The 19,867-nt window shown below is 58.4% G+C and overlaps 2 protein-coding genes across 2 annotated transcripts; both read left to right on the forward strand.

Moving 5' to 3' along the window:
• Positions 1 to 17,114: 17,114 nt before the first annotated feature.
• Positions 17,115 to 18,392, forward strand: JKF63_03435 (uncharacterized protein; the record flags this gene model as incomplete). Its single annotated transcript, XM_067899438.1, has 1 exon — positions 17,115 to 18,392. One exon carries the CDS (start codon positions 17,115 to 17,117, stop codon positions 18,390 to 18,392), a length of 1,278 nt encoding a protein of 425 aa, XP_067755677.1.
• An 88-nt stretch (positions 18,393 to 18,480) lies between these two features.
• Positions 18,481 to 18,843, forward strand: JKF63_03436 (uncharacterized protein; the record flags this gene model as incomplete). The annotated part of the gene is made up of 1 exon (XM_067899439.1): positions 18,481 to 18,843. One exon carries the CDS (start codon positions 18,481 to 18,483, stop codon positions 18,841 to 18,843), a length of 363 nt encoding a protein of 120 aa, XP_067755678.1.
• Between the last annotated feature and the right edge of the window lie 1,024 nt (positions 18,844 to 19,867).

Raw genomic sequence — 19,867 nt, forward strand, 5'->3', positions numbered from 1 at the left:
CGTGCTCCCTCCCTGCCCCAAGCTATGCAGGGATCTCATCGTGCTCGTGATTCAGCTTTGTTGGCGGCAGAGGGATCGGCTTCATCTTGTAAGAGAGGATGTGCCCAAGATTGCGGAGCGGGAACACTGACTGAGAGACTCTGACTTGGCACGGGACTTGTGTGGTGCTGAGCAACGTGCATGGGAGTGTTGCTAAACTTGAATACTTTTTTTTTGTTCAGGGGGAGTGTGCCGCAGGCAGCGACGTTCCGTCATCCCAGAAAGGCACTCTGCGATAATGTCAGCTTAATTGCTGAGACGCTTTCATATTCCCTTTAGCATTCTCTTCTCGTCGTTCGGCGGGTACGGCTTTTTATCTGCCGAGCGTCGCCTTACCCTGGAAGTGTCGATCTTGGACTGCAAAGTTTCTCTTCCCGTATCTCCCCTCTCAGCGCACAGTGTTTCTCTTTTTATCAGAGACCCTCAACGGCTGCTGTCCATCGGGAACTCTCTTTTTATTTTTAATTTTGTGTCGTATGCCCAGATGCTTGTGATCATACTTTTTTTTTCCACCTCTTTCCGTTTGCTCTCTCTTTGCCCGTGTGTGTGTGTGTGTGTGTGTGTGTGTGTGTGTACGTACCCCCCCGTCCCCCCCTCCCTCCCTCGCTCCCCTTTTCTCTGTCCTCCCGCCGCCCTTTTTCTCTACGATGTCAACTCCATTTGCTTGTGTGTAAACTCATAGGGCGTTTTTTTCCTTCTTTGCGCGTTTCTCTTCGATTTGTGCGCCTTTTGTTCTCATTTTATTTTTCATGTGCGCGTTTTTTTTTCGGTCTTCGTTTTTTTCTTTTTTATTTCTGGGCTCACGGAGATACGCTCTGTCGGCACAACATACGCGCACGCATGTACACACACACACACACACACACACACACACAGACACACATACACGCATATAGATGTGTGTTTTTATTTAATTTCGACTTTGTCGCTTTCCCACGCCAATTTCTTTCTCTCTGCCTTTCTTTCTTCCCTCACGTATGGCCGTTATTTATGCACACTCGAAAAAAAACGAGTATAGAACCCACAGATTTACAGAGGGGTGCAACGGGGTGAGGTTGGCAAGTGGGGGCGGCGACGATCTCAGCATGCGCGTTCCTATTTCCATTTCTGTTGTGTTTTTTTTTTGGTGCCGTATTCCAAAGGAAATATCCACACACGCTCCAAATTCTTGGAAGCGCTCATTTTTTTTTATCCTCTCTTCAGGAGTATGCTGAAGTCCAAAAAAAAAAGGGAGATGCTACTCCCTCTGCCCCGTTCCCCCTTCATGTACCGTTTTTCTCTGTCACTTGGGTTAGGTCCTGCTGTTTTCTCTTAGCGCCGAGGCGATGTACTTTAAGCTCTTGCCTCTTTTTTTTTCGTTGCTCACTCTCTTTCTCTGGTGGTCATTAGGTGTTAGAGGTGATCTGCATGCATGACCACGCATACGTCTGGGCGTCTGCCGGCGTGCTTTGCAGCGATGGTGGTTGTTAGTGTCGGTCGGTGATGAAGACAACGAGGAATTCTTTATTCATGCGTAAAGAACGGCGCTTCTCTTTCCCCCCTCTCTTCCTTAGTTGAGTGGACGTCAGGCTGTTTGTGCATCTCGAAAGTTGCTCTCCCTCTTTTTGCTGAACTATCGACTGCGATATGCCATCTTTTGGACCTCCCATTTTTTGTTTTGCTTTTCAGTGCCGGCAGTTGTGGCATGGTCCCGTGCTTCCCTTGCCGCTGGCCGCGCTCTCTCTTTCCACACTTCACCCATCAAGGCACAAGATCACCCCTCGTTAGTGGACACACACACACTCTATCGCTCTTTTTTTTTCTTCTTGCCGCTTGCTATGCGCACGTTTTTTTTGCCCCTCGTGGGACTTGTAGGCTCCCCCCCCCCCCAGGGTGTGGGAGCCTGCTTTGTTTGAAATGATGCGATGTGTGCGCAGCCCACACCCCACATAGGGTGAGCTTCGGTGAGAATCAGGTGAGCATTCGAAGATTTCGAATGAGGTGGGGCGCTGTGGCATTGTCCCCATACCTCTTCACGTTTTCTGTTGTTCTGCTCTCCCTGCTGGTGCATCTCAACCGGGTTTGAAGGGGATGAACGCTGGTGGAACGGGTGCTTGTTGTGAATCTGCTTTTGTGTGTGTGTGTGTGTGTGTGTGTGTGTGAAGGGGGGAGGGCGAAGCAACCTGTGAGATGGTGGACAGCTGAGTAGTGGTGGTGGTGGTGGTGGGGGGGGGGGACGGTTTTATGCCTACAACAGTACAAAAATAATAATGCACATGAACAATTTTTGTCGGGGATCTGTCTTCCTCGTTGATGTTTGTGCAACAGCGCGACGATGAACCTCCTTTTTTCCCTTCCTTCGCGTCCAGCGCAGCCGCTTTTAACAAGTGGTTGTAGGGGAACGAAGAAAAAAGGCGGAGGAGAAGGGTACGCAAAAGCATGCAGCTTCACCTGGATGTGTTCACGCAAGAATGAGTGTGGGAGGAATGCACGTAATACGTCACGGAAGAAGAATTAGGTAAATCCGATATCGTGCAAGCTTGGCGCTCCATATGGAGGTCTCGGGACTCCGCGGCTTAGGCCTGCCATAATGGTGCTTACAATTCACCCCTCGTTTACGGACAAAAAACAACGCGATACCGTAGGGGTGGCGACGGGGGAGGGCGCGCGCGCACACTAGAGATCCCCCCTCCCAAAAAGGGGTCGTCCCTGCGGTGTAAAGACTTGTGCCTCACGCGCATAGATGCACACGCCCGCGCGTGTGCCAAGGGGACTGTGTGCGGAGGGAGGGAGGCGTAGTGAGATGATGCGCAGCACAGTGTGAAGTTCCCCCCATTCGTGACCGTTTTCTTGCGTTTCTTCGAACTTTCTCATCTCTTTCTTCTCAACCATGAGCTCTCTCTCTCTCACACACACTCACACACACACACACACACACATATATATATATACATATATATATATATATATATATATATAAGCTTATGCTCCTTTTTGTTTTCTGCTTGCCGTTCTTCTTTCCTTTATTAGCACCACACGTGCGCTGCTCTGGCTGGCCTTTTTCCCCCCTCTGCTCTCCCTCATTCCTTCTCTCTTGTAGACATCTGCCAAAAAATGTTGAACACGCTCGAACGACGGGTAGACGGCGTAGAGTTGGCTGGACAAAGAGGACGAGCGTTCTACGCAAGGTTGTAAAGCTATTTGCATGTGTGTGTACATCGCCGCCGCTTGTGCCAGCACCGATTCGTTTTCTGCCTCACTGCACGTCTGCGTTCATTCAGGGCTGAGGGGTTTATTGTGTCACGAAAGGATATCGAGAGCTCATGTGTCAAAGACACGTTTTCGGATTCGACACGTGTATCTTTGGGTGTGTGCATCCTTCGCGCTCTTCCCTTTTATTTCTGATGCCGCCGTGGGTGCATCTTCTTTACTCCACATCCTCGTTCCCCGTTCCCCGGGTCGCCTCCCTTTTTTTTTCCGCCGTTCCTCCATCCCCGCTCTCACCATATCCAACGTCCCAAACCCTTTTAAAATTCTCGAACAGAAGTCAATATAAAAGCGAGAAGAACCGGATTTACTAATTTATTTCATGGGACCGCTTCCCGGTAGATGCGTTTAGGTGCGGCAATTGGTTTGATGGAGCGGGCGGGCGGGCGGGGGGGGGGAGCTCTGTGTGTGTGTGTGTGCGTGTCTGTGTACGATTCCGTAATACTGGGCTGTTGTATCAGTCGTTGTCTTGTGTTTGTCTCATTCTGCTCCGTCTCCCAACCACAGGCACTCGGCTGGTCTCCACTTTGCAGTGAAGCGGTAGGTTTGTTTTCTCTCTGCTGAAGGCCTCATGTCGCCCCCTTCCCTCCTCTGAATTTCAGAGGCGAATGTACGCTCTCTGAGGAGCTCACGATGCCACTGACCAGTCTATTGTCTTGTACCGCGGGGGACTGCTCGTGTTGGCGCATGGCTTTGTGCTGAACAGGCCTGTGGTTAGCCTTTTCTGGGCACCAGTGCACCACGAGTTTTGTAGAGAGTGCACAACGGGCGTGCGCGCACACCTGCAGTATTACCACTTGCGCGGTGTCTTGCAGTGATGCTGAGCGCGAGTGCGGACGTGATTGTCTGCGAGGGGCGCGATTGGGGTGCACGGGACTGAGCGCTACCAAAGGCGGTTGTCTGACGCCGCCCCATGGCGAAACCTCAAACCACCACTGAAGTCTGTAGTGGATTCGTTTGGTCTCCCGCGGTTGTAAGCCTCCCGGCTAGCAGCAGCAGATCGGATGTGCGATGGTGACCCCCCGCTTGATCGACGGATCCTCGCCTGCACCAGGGCGTAGGTGACGCCACAGCTGCGGAGTGCGGTACCTGCCGTCCCCAGATGCGCCTTGTGGACGGGTGCGGAAGAGGCGCTGTATGTCTCAGTGCCGCCCCTTCCGCGCTCATCGCGTCGCGCACCATCGCAGCGACTGTGCCTCTCTCTTCCGCCGTGTCCACATTCCCCCTCCACCCCCCCTTTTCACCCCCCTTGTCACCCACCTTTCCCCGTTGCCCCTGCTGTGCGCTGCCACTGCGCCTGTTCGACGTATCGGTGGCCCGAAGACCCACCCTCCCCTCACCCTGCTCCCACACCTCTCGTCCCCTGCATCCACACCCATCCCAGCGCGCGCGCGCGTGGCGGGATCATCTGCGGTTGACGAACAGCGAAGCCCTGGCACTATAGCCCGTCCCGCGCGTCTGCATATCGTCTGCATCGCGAGTGTCATTGTGTGGGTACAGGCGCCCCGCCGTATCGATTGCCGCTGTCATTTATTGTGGTGCTGCCGGTGCTGCTGCGCCTCTCCTCTCCTTTCCTTTCCTTTTCTTTTCTTTCCTTTCCTTTCCTTTCCTTTCCTTTCCTCTCTTCTCTCACTTGCCCGTGGCGTGCGCCCGTGCGCGCTCTCCCTCCACTCACCTCTATTCGCCGCCGGTGTTGCTACTCGTCGTTGTGCTTCTCACTGTGGGATCGGCCGCTCTGCGCGCTCTTGTCGTTGTGCCGCGCCGCCGTGTCGTCGATGTGCGCCGCCGTACGCCGCACGCCGCTGAAGGCCGTGGTGGCCGCGGTGCTTGTGTGTGCTGCTACTGCTGTTGCTGTTGCTGTCGCGGGTGCGACGCAGGTGGAGCGGGAGCCGGGGCCTGTCACTGCGAGTGTGCATCGGTGCGGGTTCGACGAGCTGGAGGCGCAGACGCTGGGCACTGGCGTGAGCCTGGTGAGCAACGTGGATGCAGCCGCCGGCGAGCGAAGTGTCGCTGCTGCTGCTTCTGCTGCTGCTGCTGCGCGGCCCTGGCAGCCGATTCGCATTTCTGTGTTCACGGAAGACATCACGGATAGGTGCCGGCACTGCTGCGCCGCACAGCAAATCCGGGTGGACTATGAGGGGAGGAAAGTCTTATGTTCTTCAGAGGACGTTTTGACGAAGGCGAAGAGGCGGACGCTGTTGGAGCTGCTGATCCCGTCTGCCGTGCAGCTGCACCGCGAGCGGTTGAATGTGCAGCGGGAGAGTGGCAACATCGTTTTGTCTCGCTCCTTGAAGGACGACCGTGTCTGCGGTCAGTTCAGCATCCCGGCCGCGCACATGACGACGGGTGTGCCGGACGCCGACTTTGTCCTCTATGTGGCTGTTGGGCCGACGTGGGGTCTTGTGAGTTCGTGGGGGAGGACGTGCCAGTACTTTGGCAATGGGCGGCCTTCTGTGGGTGTGGTGAACGTGTCGCCCAAGTACATCTCCGCCACTCCGCAGATGATGCGCACGGTTGCCCACGAAATACTCCACGCACTCGGATTTTCCTCCACAACGTTCAGAGTTCACAACATGTTCTCCGTCGAGGACTTGCGGGGCAAAGGTGAATTAGCGGTCATTGCGACTCGAACTGTACGGGCCAAATCCCTGGAGCACTACGGATGCTCCTCAAGTGCATTCATGGAGCTCGAGAACGAAGGGGGTAAGAGAATTTCTTATTCTCATTGGGATCGCCGGAATGCCAAGGACGAGCTCATGGCGATGGTACTCGGCGCCGGCATCTACTCTGCAATCACGATTGCGGCCATGGAGGATATGGGCTACTACCGTGGCAACTACAGCAACGCGGAGCCGATGGCGTACGGGCAGAATGTGGGTTGCGGCCTGACCACGAGAAAATGTGTGATCGATGGCGTGTCGCAGTTCCCTGATATGTTTTGCGATACGAATAAGAAAAAGATGGTGTGCACCTCGGACCGCAGTGGGATGGGTGTGTGCGCCCTGTCGTTTCACGCATCAGGGTTGCCTACCCAATACCAGTATTTCAGAAGCTCGACCGTGGGTGGCTCGGACCCGCTCATGGACTACTGCCCATTTGTAAAGGCCAACAGTAACACGCACTGCACTCTGAACGGGAAAACGCTGTCGGGCAGCGTGTACGGTGCCATGTCGCGGTGTCTGGACACACCCACGAGTTTTTCTATCGGTCCCAAGCGGCACTGGCAGTTTGGCATTTGTGCTGATATTGAATGTGGGAACTCTACGTATGGTGTCAGAGTGGCTGGGGCGTCTGTCTTCACGGCATGTCCGCCTGGTACGGTGGTTATGTTGCCTGCGATTAGCCCACTCTTCTCTTCTGGGACGCTGATGTGCCCTTCCTATGACTCTGTGTGCGCGATGAAGGAGGACGCCGCGCTGTATGGGAAGTACGCCGCTCTGCTTGGAGACTACAGCGTTGCTGGCGTGCGGCTGTGTACGGTGGCTGTGGTGGTGGTGCTTGTGGTGATGCTGCTCACGGGCTGAGCGTGACAGTGCAGAGGCCTCTTCATGAATTCGTCGAAATGTGTGAACTCTTGATGAACTGCTCCCCTCTCCTGTTTTTGCCCATCATGTGTTTCTGATAATCCTTCGTCGTTTCCGTGAGGGTGGGGGATCGGCACCGACTTCATTGGGTGCCACTCGCGTTGTGTAAGTGCCTGCGCCTGCGTATGTGTGCGCACGCTGGCTGTCTCGCAGCTCCGCCCCCCTTCCCTATTCCCTCTATTCCCCCTATATTCCCCTTATTCCCCCTATTCCCCTCTGTCCCCCAAGTCACCTCCTTCCCTCTCTGCCATGCCCCGCTGTCGGTTCGCATGTCTCTGATTTCTCTGATGTACCTCCCGCGTGTGAGTGATGCTGGCCGCGCGTTTAGTTTTTTTATTTCGCTGTTTTTCTCTGTAGTTGTTGCTGTTGCAGTTAAAGGAAAAATAGAAACAGCAGCGTTGTCAACAGGAGCTGAGTGCGTCTCCCGTGCCGTTGTGCCTCTCTTCCCCTCCCCCTCCCCCCTCTTGCTGTGCACTGGCGCGAGCGGCACGGACCGCTGCGTTGGAGGGCTCTGCCTACTGGGACAGGCCATAGCGGGGATGGCTGTTGTGAGGCACCTGCACTCTGATACCCATGTGGTGCACAAGGCTTCGCCTTCAGCGATGAGCGACTGGGCGTACTGCGGCGCGTGGGGAGGAGCACGTCTCTGCGGTGCCCATCCCCGTGGTTTCAGGGGCCCTGTGGTTGGCTGCGAGGACTGACATGCTTTGCCCCCGACCGCCTCCCTCTCACCGTGCGTGACCGCTGTGCGTGTGTATGCCTGTCGATGTGCTCGCGGGGGGATAAGACGTTTGGACGGGGAAAAAGGATACGCATTGATTAATAACTCACCTCTCCCCATTCACCGAAGCCGTACCTGCGAGACACTACTCTGGGTGCTGTTATTCCGGGTGCTAGGGGCGCTGGTGTTGCGAATGCTGTGGTCGAGGGTGGAGGCAAGGCGACACGTGCGGCGTCACACCGACGCCACCTCCTCTGATTCCGATGGGGTTGTGCTGAAGGCGTTGTCCGCACAGACGCGTTTTAACTCACCGTCCAGTGTGGAGCATCGACGCGCACGCGGACTCGCGCTGCTGCACTGTTGCTGCTTTTCTCGTGCCATTTCTCAACCTCGCCGACGCAGTGCCAGCACTGACAAACAGCTGTGGTGGTTTTCACCGTGGTGCTTTGTTGCGTACACGTGAAGGCGACGCAGTGGACAAGGAGTCCACCGCTGCTGGCATTGTATGGTGGTCGCCAGGGCCGAGGATGTGCTGGAATGGCTTGGGGTCGCTGGCAAGGTGGCGTCGCTTCCCTGCACACTGTGTCTGCTGCTCGCACGTGTGCGCGTGTGTGTAGTGTTTGCCCTCCCTCCCTCCCTCCTGTTCCTCGTGTTTCTTCGCGTGTGTTTTCATATTGCTGCGCTTTTCTCTTTTCCCGCTGACAAGGACGGCCTCTCTCTTTCCCCCTCTTCTCCTCGCCCGGCTGTCCCGTCCGTGTCTTACCGTGTCTGCTGTATGGCGTCCATCACGGAGTGCCGAAGGGCTTCCGTCACCTGTGCGTCTTGCCGCTTGCCGCTTACGCCCGCCTCGCGTGCCGTTTGGCTCGTCCTCGTGTTGCGTGTGCGTCAGAGAGGAGGCCGCAGGAAGACCCCGCAGCGCATGTTGAGCGACGCACCGGGAGTGCTTGCATCTGAGCCGCTCTGTAGCACCCCCCCACCACCCCTCCCGGCTGTGCCCTGCGGCACGCACCGCTGTGGTGCTGTATGCGGAGCGGCGCTGTATGTCTCAGTGCCGCCCCTTCCGCGCTCATCGCGTCGCGCACCATCGCAGCGACTGTGCCTCTCTCTTCCGCCGTGTCCACATTCCCCCCTTGTCACCCCCCCTTGTCACCCCCCCTTGTCACCCCCCTTGTCACCCCCCTTTCCCCGTTGCCCCTGCTGTGCGCTGCCACTGCGCCCGTTCGACGTATCGGTGGCTCGCAGACCCACCCTCCCCTCACCCTGCTCCCACACCTCCCGTCCCCTGTATCCACACCCATCCCAGCGCGCGCGCGAGTGGCGGGATCATCTGCGGTTGACGAACAGCGAAGCCCTGGCACTATAGCCCGTCCCGCGCGTCTTCATATCGTCTGCATCGCGAGTGTCATTGTGTGGGTACAGGCGCCCCGCCGTATCGATTGCCGCTGTCATTTATCGTGGTGCTGTCGGTGCTGCTTCGCCTCTCCTCTCCTTTCTTCTCTCACTTGCCCGTGGCGTGCGCCCGTGCGCGCTCTCCCTCCACTCACCTCTATTCGCCGCCGGTGTTGCTACTCGTCGTTGTGCTTCTCGCTGTGGGATCGGTCGCTCTGCGCGCTCTTGTCGTTGTGCCGCGCCGCCGTGTCGTCGATGTGCGCCGCCGTACGCCGCACGCTGCTGAGGGCCGTGGTGGCCGCGGTGCTTGTGTGTGCTGCTACTGCTGTTGCTGTTGCTGTCGCTGGTGTGACGCAGGTGGAGCGGGAGCCGGGGCCTGTCACTGCGGGTGTGCATCGGTGCGGATTCGACGAGCTGGAGGCGCAGACGCTGGGCACTGGCGTGAGCCTGGTGAGCGACGTGGATGCGGCCGCCGGTGAGCGAAGTGTTGCTGCTGCTGCTGCGCGGCCCTGGCAGCCGATTCGCGTTGCTGTCTTCAGCGATGACGTCACGGATAGGTGCCGGCACTGCTGCGCCGCACAGCAAATCCGGGCGGACTATGAGGGGAGGAAAGTCTTATGTTCTTCAGAGGACGTTTTGACGAAGGCGAAGAGGCGGACGCTGTTGGAGCTGCTGATCCCGTCTGCCGTGCAGCTGCACCGCGAGCGGCTGAGTGTGCAGCGGGAGAGTGGCAACATCGTTGTGTCTCGCTCCTTGAAGGACGACCGTGTCTGCGGTCAGTTCAGCATCCCGGCCGCGCACATGACGACGGGTGTGCCGGACGCCGACTTTGTCCTCTATGTGGCTGTTGGGCCGACGTTGGGTTTTGTGAGTTCGTGGGGAAAGACGTGCCAGTACTTTGGCACTGGGCGGCCGTCTGTGGGTGTGGTGAACGTGTCGCCGAGGTACATCTCCGCCACTCCGCAGATGATGCGCACGGTTGCCCACGAAATACTCCACGCACTCGGTTTCACGGCCAAGCAATTCGAGGCGAGGAATCTGCTCGATTCACTGGCGTTAAGGGGCAAGAACAAGTCGTGGGTTATGAAGTCGCCTAACGTAGCAGCGAGAGTGCGTGCACAGTATGGATGCAGAGCTACCGCCTCCATGGAGCTGGAAGACCGGGAGGACAGACCACAGCCTTATCTCACTGGAAGCGCCGCAACGCCAAGGACGAGCTCATGGCGGGGTTGGTCGGCGCCGGCATCTACTCTGCGATCACGATTGCGGCCATGGAGGATCTGGGCTACTACCGGGGCAACTACAGCAACGCGGAGCCGATGGCGTACGGGCAGAATGCGGGTTGCGGCCTGGCGACGACCAAATGTGTGATCGATGGCGTGTCGCAGTTCCCTAATATGTTCTGTGATTCTGTTCAACCTCCTTTAGTTTGTTCGTCTGATCGCAGAAGTTTGGGGAGGTGTTCCCTCTTGTCCCACCCGTCAGCGCTGTCCCCGTTGTACAGGTACTTCAAGAATCCCAAGAGGGGGGGGGGACAACTCTGAGATGGACTACTGTCCGTACATCGAGGAGTACACTAACACTCAGTGCTCAGCGAACGGGCATCAACTCGCAGGCAGTGCGTACGGTGCCATGTCGCGGTGTTTAGACACGTCAGGCGGTTTCTCTGTGCAGGGCAAACACAAATGGCAATATGGAATCTGTGCGGATGTGCTGTGTGAAAACTCGTTTTACGCTGTCAAGGTGGCTGGTGCGTCCAGCTTCACGCTGTGCTGGCCTGGTATGGCCCTTCCGCTGGAATTGATGAGTTCGTTGTTTACGGAGGGTACGCTGTTGTGTCCCTCGTACGACTCCGTGTGTGCTGTAAAGGTGGACGCGGCGCTGTACGGCAAGTACGCAGCGCTCCTGGCCGACCACAGCGCTGGGGGTGTACGGGGCGTTTGATGGCCGTGATAACCGCGGCGGTGCTGCTGGCGGTGCTGCTGACGGTGCTGCTGGCGGCTTGCTTGTTTCCTGTGTAGCGCACAACGGAGGCCTCGCACACGCGCGCATGTGGAGGACGTGTGCACGGCGAGATGATGTGCTGACCCGCGGTGAAGAGTAGGTGTGGCAGTGCAACGATAAGTAAGTGAAGAGTGTACTCTTTGATAACTGACACCCCCCCCCTCCCCCTCCCCCTCTCCCTCCCTCTCACCCCCCTTTCTTTGTTCCTGTTCCCCGTGCCACCATTGCGGTGTGCAGTTGACTGTCTTTTCATTACCCCTGCGTATTCCTGACTTCGCCTGTTCATTTTATCAGCATGGTTTCTTGACGAGTTGTTTGTGTGGTTGTCATACATGAAGTACGATGGGTGGTGTGTCGTCGCGGGTGGAGCGGCTCTCTCTTGTGCCTACCCCTGTAGCTGCCCGACTCTTTCTTGTTTGTGCAGGACGAGAGTTGAGCGCACTGCGCGCTCTGACAGGCGTGTGCACGCCACTCCCTTGCTGGAGGCACTGAGGGACTCGTGGCGGATGCGTGTGGGCACAGGGAGGGATTGCATGTCGCTGCCACCGCGCACTGAAAGCGGCGTCCCTGCTGTGGCGGCACCTGCTGTGGTGCGATGCAGGTTCCCCTCGGCTCCCTTCCGCCCCCCTCCCCCCACTCCCCAGCGCGAAATTGGAGGGATACGGCTTGCCAAGGCAGCGATGCACCCGCGTCACCGAGCGCCGGGCCACACCACCGTCGTGGCGCCTGGGCTTGCAGGCTGAGAGATGCGGCTGCTGCAGTCACACGCGGTCGGCGACGTGTGCGGTGACGTGTGTGTGGCATGCATGCACGGCGTCGAGAGGCGCCTGGGGAGCTCGAGGGAGGTGCGAGGTGACGCGCGCGAGTGGCACCCGTTCATGACTGTGTGTGTCTCTGTGTGTGTGTCGCAGATTTCATATGTGCGCTGATTGTTGTCTTTTTTCTCCCCCATTATCCCCTTTGTTGTTTTACGTGTCTCGTGTTGCGGCGCATTTTTTGTTCTCCCGCCTCACACATATTCCCCACCCCTCCTCCTCCCCCCCCTCCTCCCCCGTGTCCACCTCTTCTTCCCCCTCGTTTCTCTTTTTCCGTTGGCGTCCGATGACTGACTTGTGTCTGTCTGTGCCTTCTCAACGCAACTCAGCGCTAGCTGCGGGTGCCTTTCCATGCCTGTGCGTGTTGCTGCACCGCTTGTTCTGCAGTGTGGCGGGTGCAGTGTGATGCGCTGCGCGTGCGCGACGGGCATGGCGTACCTGTCGGGAGTTGTGTGGCGCCGCCGCAGCGATGCCGCCACTGTTGCTTTTTGCTCTCGCTGCACGTGGTGCAGGCGCCGCGTGGAGGCGCGGAGTGGCTGCTTTCTGCCCGTCTGTCCCCTCGCTCGGCGCCGACCGCGTTGCACGCTGCGCCTCCGCCTGTCTTTTCATCTTCGTTTCTCCTCCTGCCGCCTACGTACTCCCGCTGCCTGACTCTGCGCTACTGCCGCTACTCACCGTGTACGTGGCGCGTAGACATCTGTGAACCATAGACACACACGCACACACACAACCTCCCCCGTCCCGCATACACGCGCACATACTGGCAGCTTGGGGGGCTTCTCGTTTCTGTAGGTTGCATTCAGTTCGCTGTGGCGGATCTGATCTCCCTGTTCTCCTGTCCACCCCACCCCCCCTCTCTGGTTTCTTCAACACTGGTTAGCGCGCAGTAACACACACACACATACACACACACACAGACGGGAGGAAGAACGAGTGGTGTGGTCATCTGCAGCCCATACGCGAACACGCCGAGTGTGTCTGCCCTTGCCGCTGTCACCCGACTCTGCGCTGCTGTGGCTGTTTCCTCCCTCCTCTCGGACTGCGACTGTTGTCTGCCCGACGGGGGGACGTCTGTGCTCGCAGTGGACGACGTCTTCTCACGCCGTTGTTGATGCGCCTCAACTTGTCGATCCCCCCTCCCCTGCTGCGATTCTCCCCCTCCCCCCTTCGGTTCTCGCCTCTATTGGTGCACTCCGCTGTTGCGGTGGCCTCCCTGCGTGTGTGTGTGTACGTGCGGTTGCGGGGTGAATCTTATCTCTCTATTCATTTGTGTAGCGGAATCGCGACGACGGCGGGCAGCGTGAGTGTTCTCTCTCCTCTCTTGTTGTCCCCCTTTTCTTATTCCAGTCGCGGTAGTTCTGTCGGCGGGGACTGTGTCGTCGATGCGCGGGTCTGTAGGCTGCGCGTTGGTGAGGGCGGGGCTGGTGGCGGCGGCTGTGGTGGTGCTGTGTGCTGGTGGAGGCGCTGGTGGCGCTGGCTCAGCTCAGCTGGCCGCCATCGATGATGGACGTCGCTGCGGGTTCGACGAGATGCAGGCGCGTGTAATGGGCACTGGCGTGAGCCTGGTGAGCGACGTGGAGGTGCCCACGGATGGGCGCGCTGTTGTGTCTGCTGCAGCGAGACCGTGGCTGCCGATCCGCATTGCTGTGTTCACGGATGACATCTCCAACGCTAGCCGACACTGCACTGCTGCAGGGCAGAAGCGGCCCACCTTCGCGGGCGGGACTGTGACGTGCACTGCAGAGGACGTTTTGACGAAGGCGAAGAGGCGGACGCTGTTGGAGCTGCTGATCCCGTCTGCCGTGCAGCTGCATCGCGAGCGGCTGAGTGTGCAGCGGGAGAGTGGCAACATCCTTGTATTGCGTGATGTGACGAAACAACGATATTTCGGTCTGTTCAGCATCCCCGCGTCGCACATGACGGCTGGTGTGCCGGACGCCGACTTGGTTCTGTACGTGGCGGCTGGACCAACGTCGCGATTCGTAGCTGCGTGGGCAGTGGTTTACCAGAGCTTTGTCAACGGCCGCCCGTCTGTGGGTGTGGTGAACGTCTCGCCCATGTACATCTCTGCTGAACCAGCGATTGTGCGTATGATCGCACACGAGATGTTGCACGCGTTGGGTTTTAATGTTCATAAATTCAAAGCGCACACGATGATCTCCTTCAAGAGACTACGAGGGGCAGAGAAGTCGCCTGTGATCACCTCGGAGAATGTGGCGGCGAGGGTGCGTGCACAGTATGGATGCTACATGAGTGCATTCATGGAGCTGGAAGACCAGGGAATGAAGGGCACCCCTTTTTCACACTGGAAGCGCCGCAACGCCAAGGACGATCTCATGGCGAGTGTCAGCGGCGCCGGCATCTACTCTGCGATCACGATTGCGGCCATGGAGGATATGGGCTACTACCGGGGCAACTACAGCAACGCGGAGCCGATGGCGTACGGGCTGAATGCGGGTTGCGGCCTGGCGACGACGAAATGTGTGATCGATGGCGTGTCGCAGTTCCCTAATATGTTCTGTGATTCTGTTCAACCTCCTTTAGTTTGTTCGTCTGATCGCAGAGGCTTGGGGAGGTGTTCCCTCTTGTCCCACCCGTCAGCGCTGCCCCCGTTGTACAGGTACTTCAAGAATTCCAAGAGGGGGGGGAACAACTCTGAGATGGACTACTGTCCGTACATCGAGTATTACACTAACACTCAGTGCTCAGCGAACGGGCATCAACTCGCAGGCAGTGCGTACGGTGCCATGTCGCGGTGTTTAGACACGTCAGGCGGTTTCTCTGTGCAGGGAAAACATCAGCGGCAATATGGAATCTGTGCGGATGTGCTGTGTGAAAGATCGTTTTACTCTGTCAAGGTGGCTGGTGCTTCTCGCTTCTCGCTGTGCTGGCCTGGTATGCCACTCGAGCTCGCGTCGATGAGCTCGTTGTTTACGGAGGGTACGCTGTTGTGTCCCTCGTACGACTCCGTGTGTGCTGTAAAGGTGAACGCGGCGCTGTACGGCAAGTACGCTGCGCTCCTGGCCGACCACAGCGCTGGGGGTGTACGGGGCGTTTGATGGCCGTGATACCCGCGGCGGTGCTGCTGACAGCTTGATTGTTTCCTGTGTAGCGCACAACGGAGGCCTCGCACACGCGCGCATGTGAAGGGCGTGTGCACGGCGAGATGATGTGCTAACCCGCGGTGAAGAGTAGGTGTGGCAGTACAACGATAAGTAAGTGAAGAGTGTACTCTTTGATAACTGACACCCCCCCTCCCCCTCCCCCTCTCTCTCTCCCTCTACCTCCCTCTCACCCCCCTTTCTTTGTTCCTGTTCCCCGTGCCGCCATTGCGGTGTGCAGTTGACTGTCTTTTCATTACCCCCGCGTATCCCTGACTTCGCCTGTTCATTTTATCATTATGGTTTCTTGACGAGTTGTTTGTGTGGCTGTCGTACGTGAAGTACGATGGGTGGTGTGTCGTCGCGAGTGGAGCGGCTCTCTCTTGTGCCTTCCCCTGTAGCTCCCCGACTCTTTCTTGTATGTGCAGGACGAGAGTTGAGCGCACTGCGCGCTCGGACACGCGTGTGCACGCCACTCCCTTGCTGGAGGCACAGAGGGACTCGTGGCGGATGCGTGTGGGCACAGGGAGGGATTGCATGTCGCTGCCACCGCGCACTGAAAGCGGCGTCCCTGCTGTGGCGGCACCTGCGGTGGCGCGATGCAGGTTCCCCTCGGCTCCCTTCCGCCCCCCTCCCCCCACTCCCCAGCGTGAAATTGGAGGGATACGGCTTGCCAAGGCAGCGATGCACCCGCGTCACCGAGCGCCGGGCCACACCACCGTCGTGGCGCCTGGGCTTGCAGGCTGAGAGATGCGGCTGCTGCAGTCACACGCGGTCGGCGACGTGTGCGGTGACGTGTGTGTGGCATGCATGCACGGCGTCGAGAGGCGCCTGGGGAGCTCGAGGGAGGTGCGAGGTGACGCGCGCGAGTGGCACCCGTTTATGACTGTGTGTGTCTCTGTGTGTGTGTCGCAGATTTCATATGTGCGCTGATTGTTGTCTTTTTTCTCCCCCATTATCCCCTTTGTTCTTTTACGTGTCTCGTGTTGCGGGGCATTTTTTGTTCTCCCGCCTCACACATATTCCCCACCCCTCCTCCTTCTCCCCACCCCCCCTTCTCCCCCGTGTCCACCTCTTCTTCCCCCTCGTTTCTCTTTTTCCGTTGGCGTCCGATGACTGACTTGTGTCTGTCTGTGCCTTCTCAACGCAACTCAGCGCTAGCTGCGGGTGCCTTTCCATGCCTGTGCGTGTTGCTGCACCGCTTGTTCTGCAGTGTGGCGGGTGCAGTGTGATGCGCTGCGCGTGCGCGATGGGCATGGCGTACCTGTCGGGAGTTGTGTGGCGCCGCCGCAGCGATGCCGCCACTGTTGCTTTTTGCTCTCGCTGCACGTGGTGCAGGCGCCGCGTGGAGGCGCGGAGTGGCTGCTTTCTGCCCGCCTGTCCCCTCGCTCGGCGCCGACCGCGTTGCACGCTGCGCCTCCGCCTGTCTTTTCATCTTCGTTTCTCCTCCTGCCGCCTACGTACTCCCGCTGCCTGACTCTGCGCTACTGCCGCTACTCACCGTGTACGTGGCGCGTAGACATCTGTAAACCATAGACACACACACACACACACGCACACACACAACCTCCCCCGTCCCGCATACACGCGCACATACTGGCAGCTTGAGGGGCTTCTCGTTTCTGTAGGTTGCATTCAGTTCGCTGTGGCGGATCTGATCTCCCTGTTCTCCTGTCCACCCCACCCCCCCTCTCTGGTTTCTTCAACACTGGTTAGCGCGCAGTAACACACACACACATACACACACACACAGACGGGAGGAAGAGCGAGTGGTGTGGTCATCTGCAGCCCATACGCGAACACGCCGAGTGTGTCTGCCCTTGCCGCTGTCACCCGACTCTGCGCTGCTGTGGCTGTTTCCTCCCTCCTCTCGGACTGCGACTGTTGTCTGCCCGACGGGGGGACGTCTGTGCTCGCAGTGGACGACGTCTTCTCACGCCGTTGTTGATGCGTCTCAACTTGTCGATCCCCCCTCCCCTGCTGCGATTCTCCTCCCCCCTTCGGTTCTCGCCTCTATTGGTGCACTCCACTGTTGCGGTGGCCTCCCTGCGTGTGTGTGTGTACGTGCGGTTGCGGGGTGAATCTTATCTCTCTATTCATTTGTGTAGCGGACTCGCGACGACGGCGGGCAGCGTGAGTGTTCTCTCTCCTGTCTTGTTGTCCCCCTTTTTTTATTCCAGTCGCGGTAGTTCTGTCGGCGGGGACTGTGTCGTCGATGCGCGGGTCTGTAGGCTGCGCGTTGGTGAGGGCGGGGCTGGTGGCGGCGGCTGTGGTGGTGCTGTGTGCTGGTGGAGGCGCTGGTGGCGCTGGCTCAGCTCAGGTGGCCGCCATCGATGATGGACGTCGCTGCGGGTTCGACGAGATGCAGGCGCGTGTAATGGGCACTGGCGTGAGCCTGGTGAGCGACGTGGAGGTGCCCACGGATGGGCGCGCTGTTGTGTCTGCTGCAGCGAGACCGTGGCTGCCGATCCGCATTGCTGTGTTCACGGATGACATCTCCAACGCTAGCCAACACTGCACGCGAGCGGGGCAGGAGCGGCCCACCTTCGCGGGCAGGACTGTGACGTGCACTGCAGAGGACGTTTTGACGAAGGCGAAGAGGCGGACGCTGTTGGAGCTGCTGATCCCGTCTGCCGTGCAGCTGCACCGCGAGCGGCTGAGTGTGCAGCGGGAGAGTGGCAACATCGTTGTCTCACCTCATATCAAAGAACAACGTTTCTGCGGCGAGTTCAGCATCCCCGCGTCGCACATGACGACGGGTGTGCCGGACGCCGACTTTGTTCTGTACGTGGCGGCTGGACCAACGTCGCGATTCGTAGCTGCGTGGGCAATGCTTTGCCAGAGCTTTGTCAACGGCCGCCCGTCTGTGGGTGTGGTGAATGTCTCGCCCATGTACATCTCTGCTGAACCAGCGACTGTGCGTGTGATCGCACACGAGTTGTTGCACGCGTTGGGTTTCAATGTTCATAAATTCATAGCGCACGAGATGATCTCCCTTGAGAGACTACGAGGGGCAGAGGAATCCCCTGTGATCACCTCGGAGAATGTGGTGGCGAGGGTGCGTGCGCAGTACGGATGCTACATGAGTGCATTCATGGAGCTGGAAGACCAGGGAATGAAGGGCAGCCCTTTTTCATACTGGAAGCGCCGCAACGCCAAGGACGATCTCATGGCGAGTGTCAGCGGCGCCGGCATCTACTCTGCGATCACGATTGCGGCCATGGAGGATATGGGCTACTACCGGGGCAACTACAGCAACGCGGAGCCGATGGCGTACGGGCTGAATGCGGGTTGCGGCCTGGCGACGACCAAATGTGTGATCGATGGCGTGTCGCAGTTCCCTAATATGTTCTGTGATTCTGTTCAACCTCCTTTAGTTTGTTCGTCTGATCGCAGAAGATTGGGGAGGTGTTCCCTCTTGTCCCACCCGTCAGCGCTGCCCCCGTTGTACAGGTACTTCAAGAATTCCAAGAGGGGGGGGGAACAACTCTGAGATGGACTACTGTCCGTACATCGAGTATTACACTAACACTCAGTGCTCAGCGAACGGGCATCAACTGGCAGGCAGTGCGTACGGTGCCATGTCGCGGTGTTTAGACACGTCAGGCGGTTTCTCTGTGCAGGGCAAACATCAGCGGCAATATGGAATCTGTGCGGATGTGCTGTGTGAAAACTCGTTTTACGCTGTCAAGGTGGCTGGTGCGTCCAGCTTCACGCTGTGCTGGCCTGGTATGGCCCTTCCGCTGGAGTTGATGAGTTCGTTGTTTACGGAGGGTACGCTGTTGTGTCCCTCGTACGACTCCGTGTGTGATGTAAAGGTGGATGCGGCGCTGTACGGCAAGTACGCTGCGCTCCTGGCCGACCACAGCGTTGGGGGTGTGCGTGCTATTACGATGGCAGTAGGGCCGGTGGCAGCGCTGTTGGCGGTGCTGCTGACGGCTTGATTGTTTCCTGTGTAGCGCACAACGGAGGCCTCGCACACGCGCGTATGCGGAGGACGTGTGCACGGCGAGATGATGTGCTGACCCGCAGTGAAGAGTAAATGTGGCAGTACAACGATAAGTAAGTGAAGAGTGTACTCTTTGATAACTGACACCCCCCCTTCCCCTCCCCCTCCCCCTCTCTCTCTCCCTCTACCTCCCTCTCACCCCCCTTTCTTTGTTCCTGTTCCCCGTGCCGCCATTGCGGTGTGCAGTTGACTGTCTTTTTCATTACCCCCGCGTGTCCCTGACTTCGCCTGTTCATTTTATCAGCATGGTTTCTTGACGAGTTGTTTGTGTGGTTGTCATACATGAAGTACGATGGGTGGTGTGTCGTCGCGGGTGGAGCGGCTCTCTCTTGTGCCTTCCCCTGTAGCTGCCCGACTCTTTCTTGTTTGTGCAGGACGAGAGTTGAGCGCACTGCGCGCTCTGACAGGCGTGTGCACGCCACTCCCTTGCTGGAGGCACTGAGGGACTCGTGGCGGATGCGTGTGGGCACAGGGAGGTATTGCATGTCGCTGCCACCGCGCACTGAAAGCGGCGTCCCTGCTGTGGCGGCACCTGCTGTGGTGCGATGCAGGTTCCCCTCGGCTCCCTTCCGCCCCCCTCCCCCCACTCCCCAGCGTGAAATTGGAGGGATACGGCCTGCCAAGGCAGCGATGCACCCGCGTCACCGAGCGCCGGGCCACACCACCGTCGTGGCGCCTGGGCTTGCAGGCTGAGAGATGCGGCTGCTGCAGTCACACGCGGTCGGCGACGTGTGCGGTGACGTGTGTGTGGCATGCATGCACGGCGTCGAGAGGCGCCTGGGGAGCTCGAGGGAGGTGCGAGGTGACGCGCGCGAGTGGCACCCGTTCATGACTGTGTGTGTGTGTGTGTCGCAGATTTCATATGTGTGCTGATTGTTGTCTTTTTTCTCCCCCATTATCCCCTTTGTTGTTTTACGTGTCTCGTGTTGCGGGGCATTTTTTGTTCTCCCGCCTCACAC

Source organism: Porcisia hertigi, chromosome 28 (genome assembly GCF_017918235.1).
Source record: "Porcisia hertigi strain C119 chromosome 28, whole genome shotgun sequence".
NCBI classification, from domain to species: domain Eukaryota; phylum Euglenozoa; class Kinetoplastea; order Trypanosomatida; family Trypanosomatidae; genus Porcisia; species Porcisia hertigi.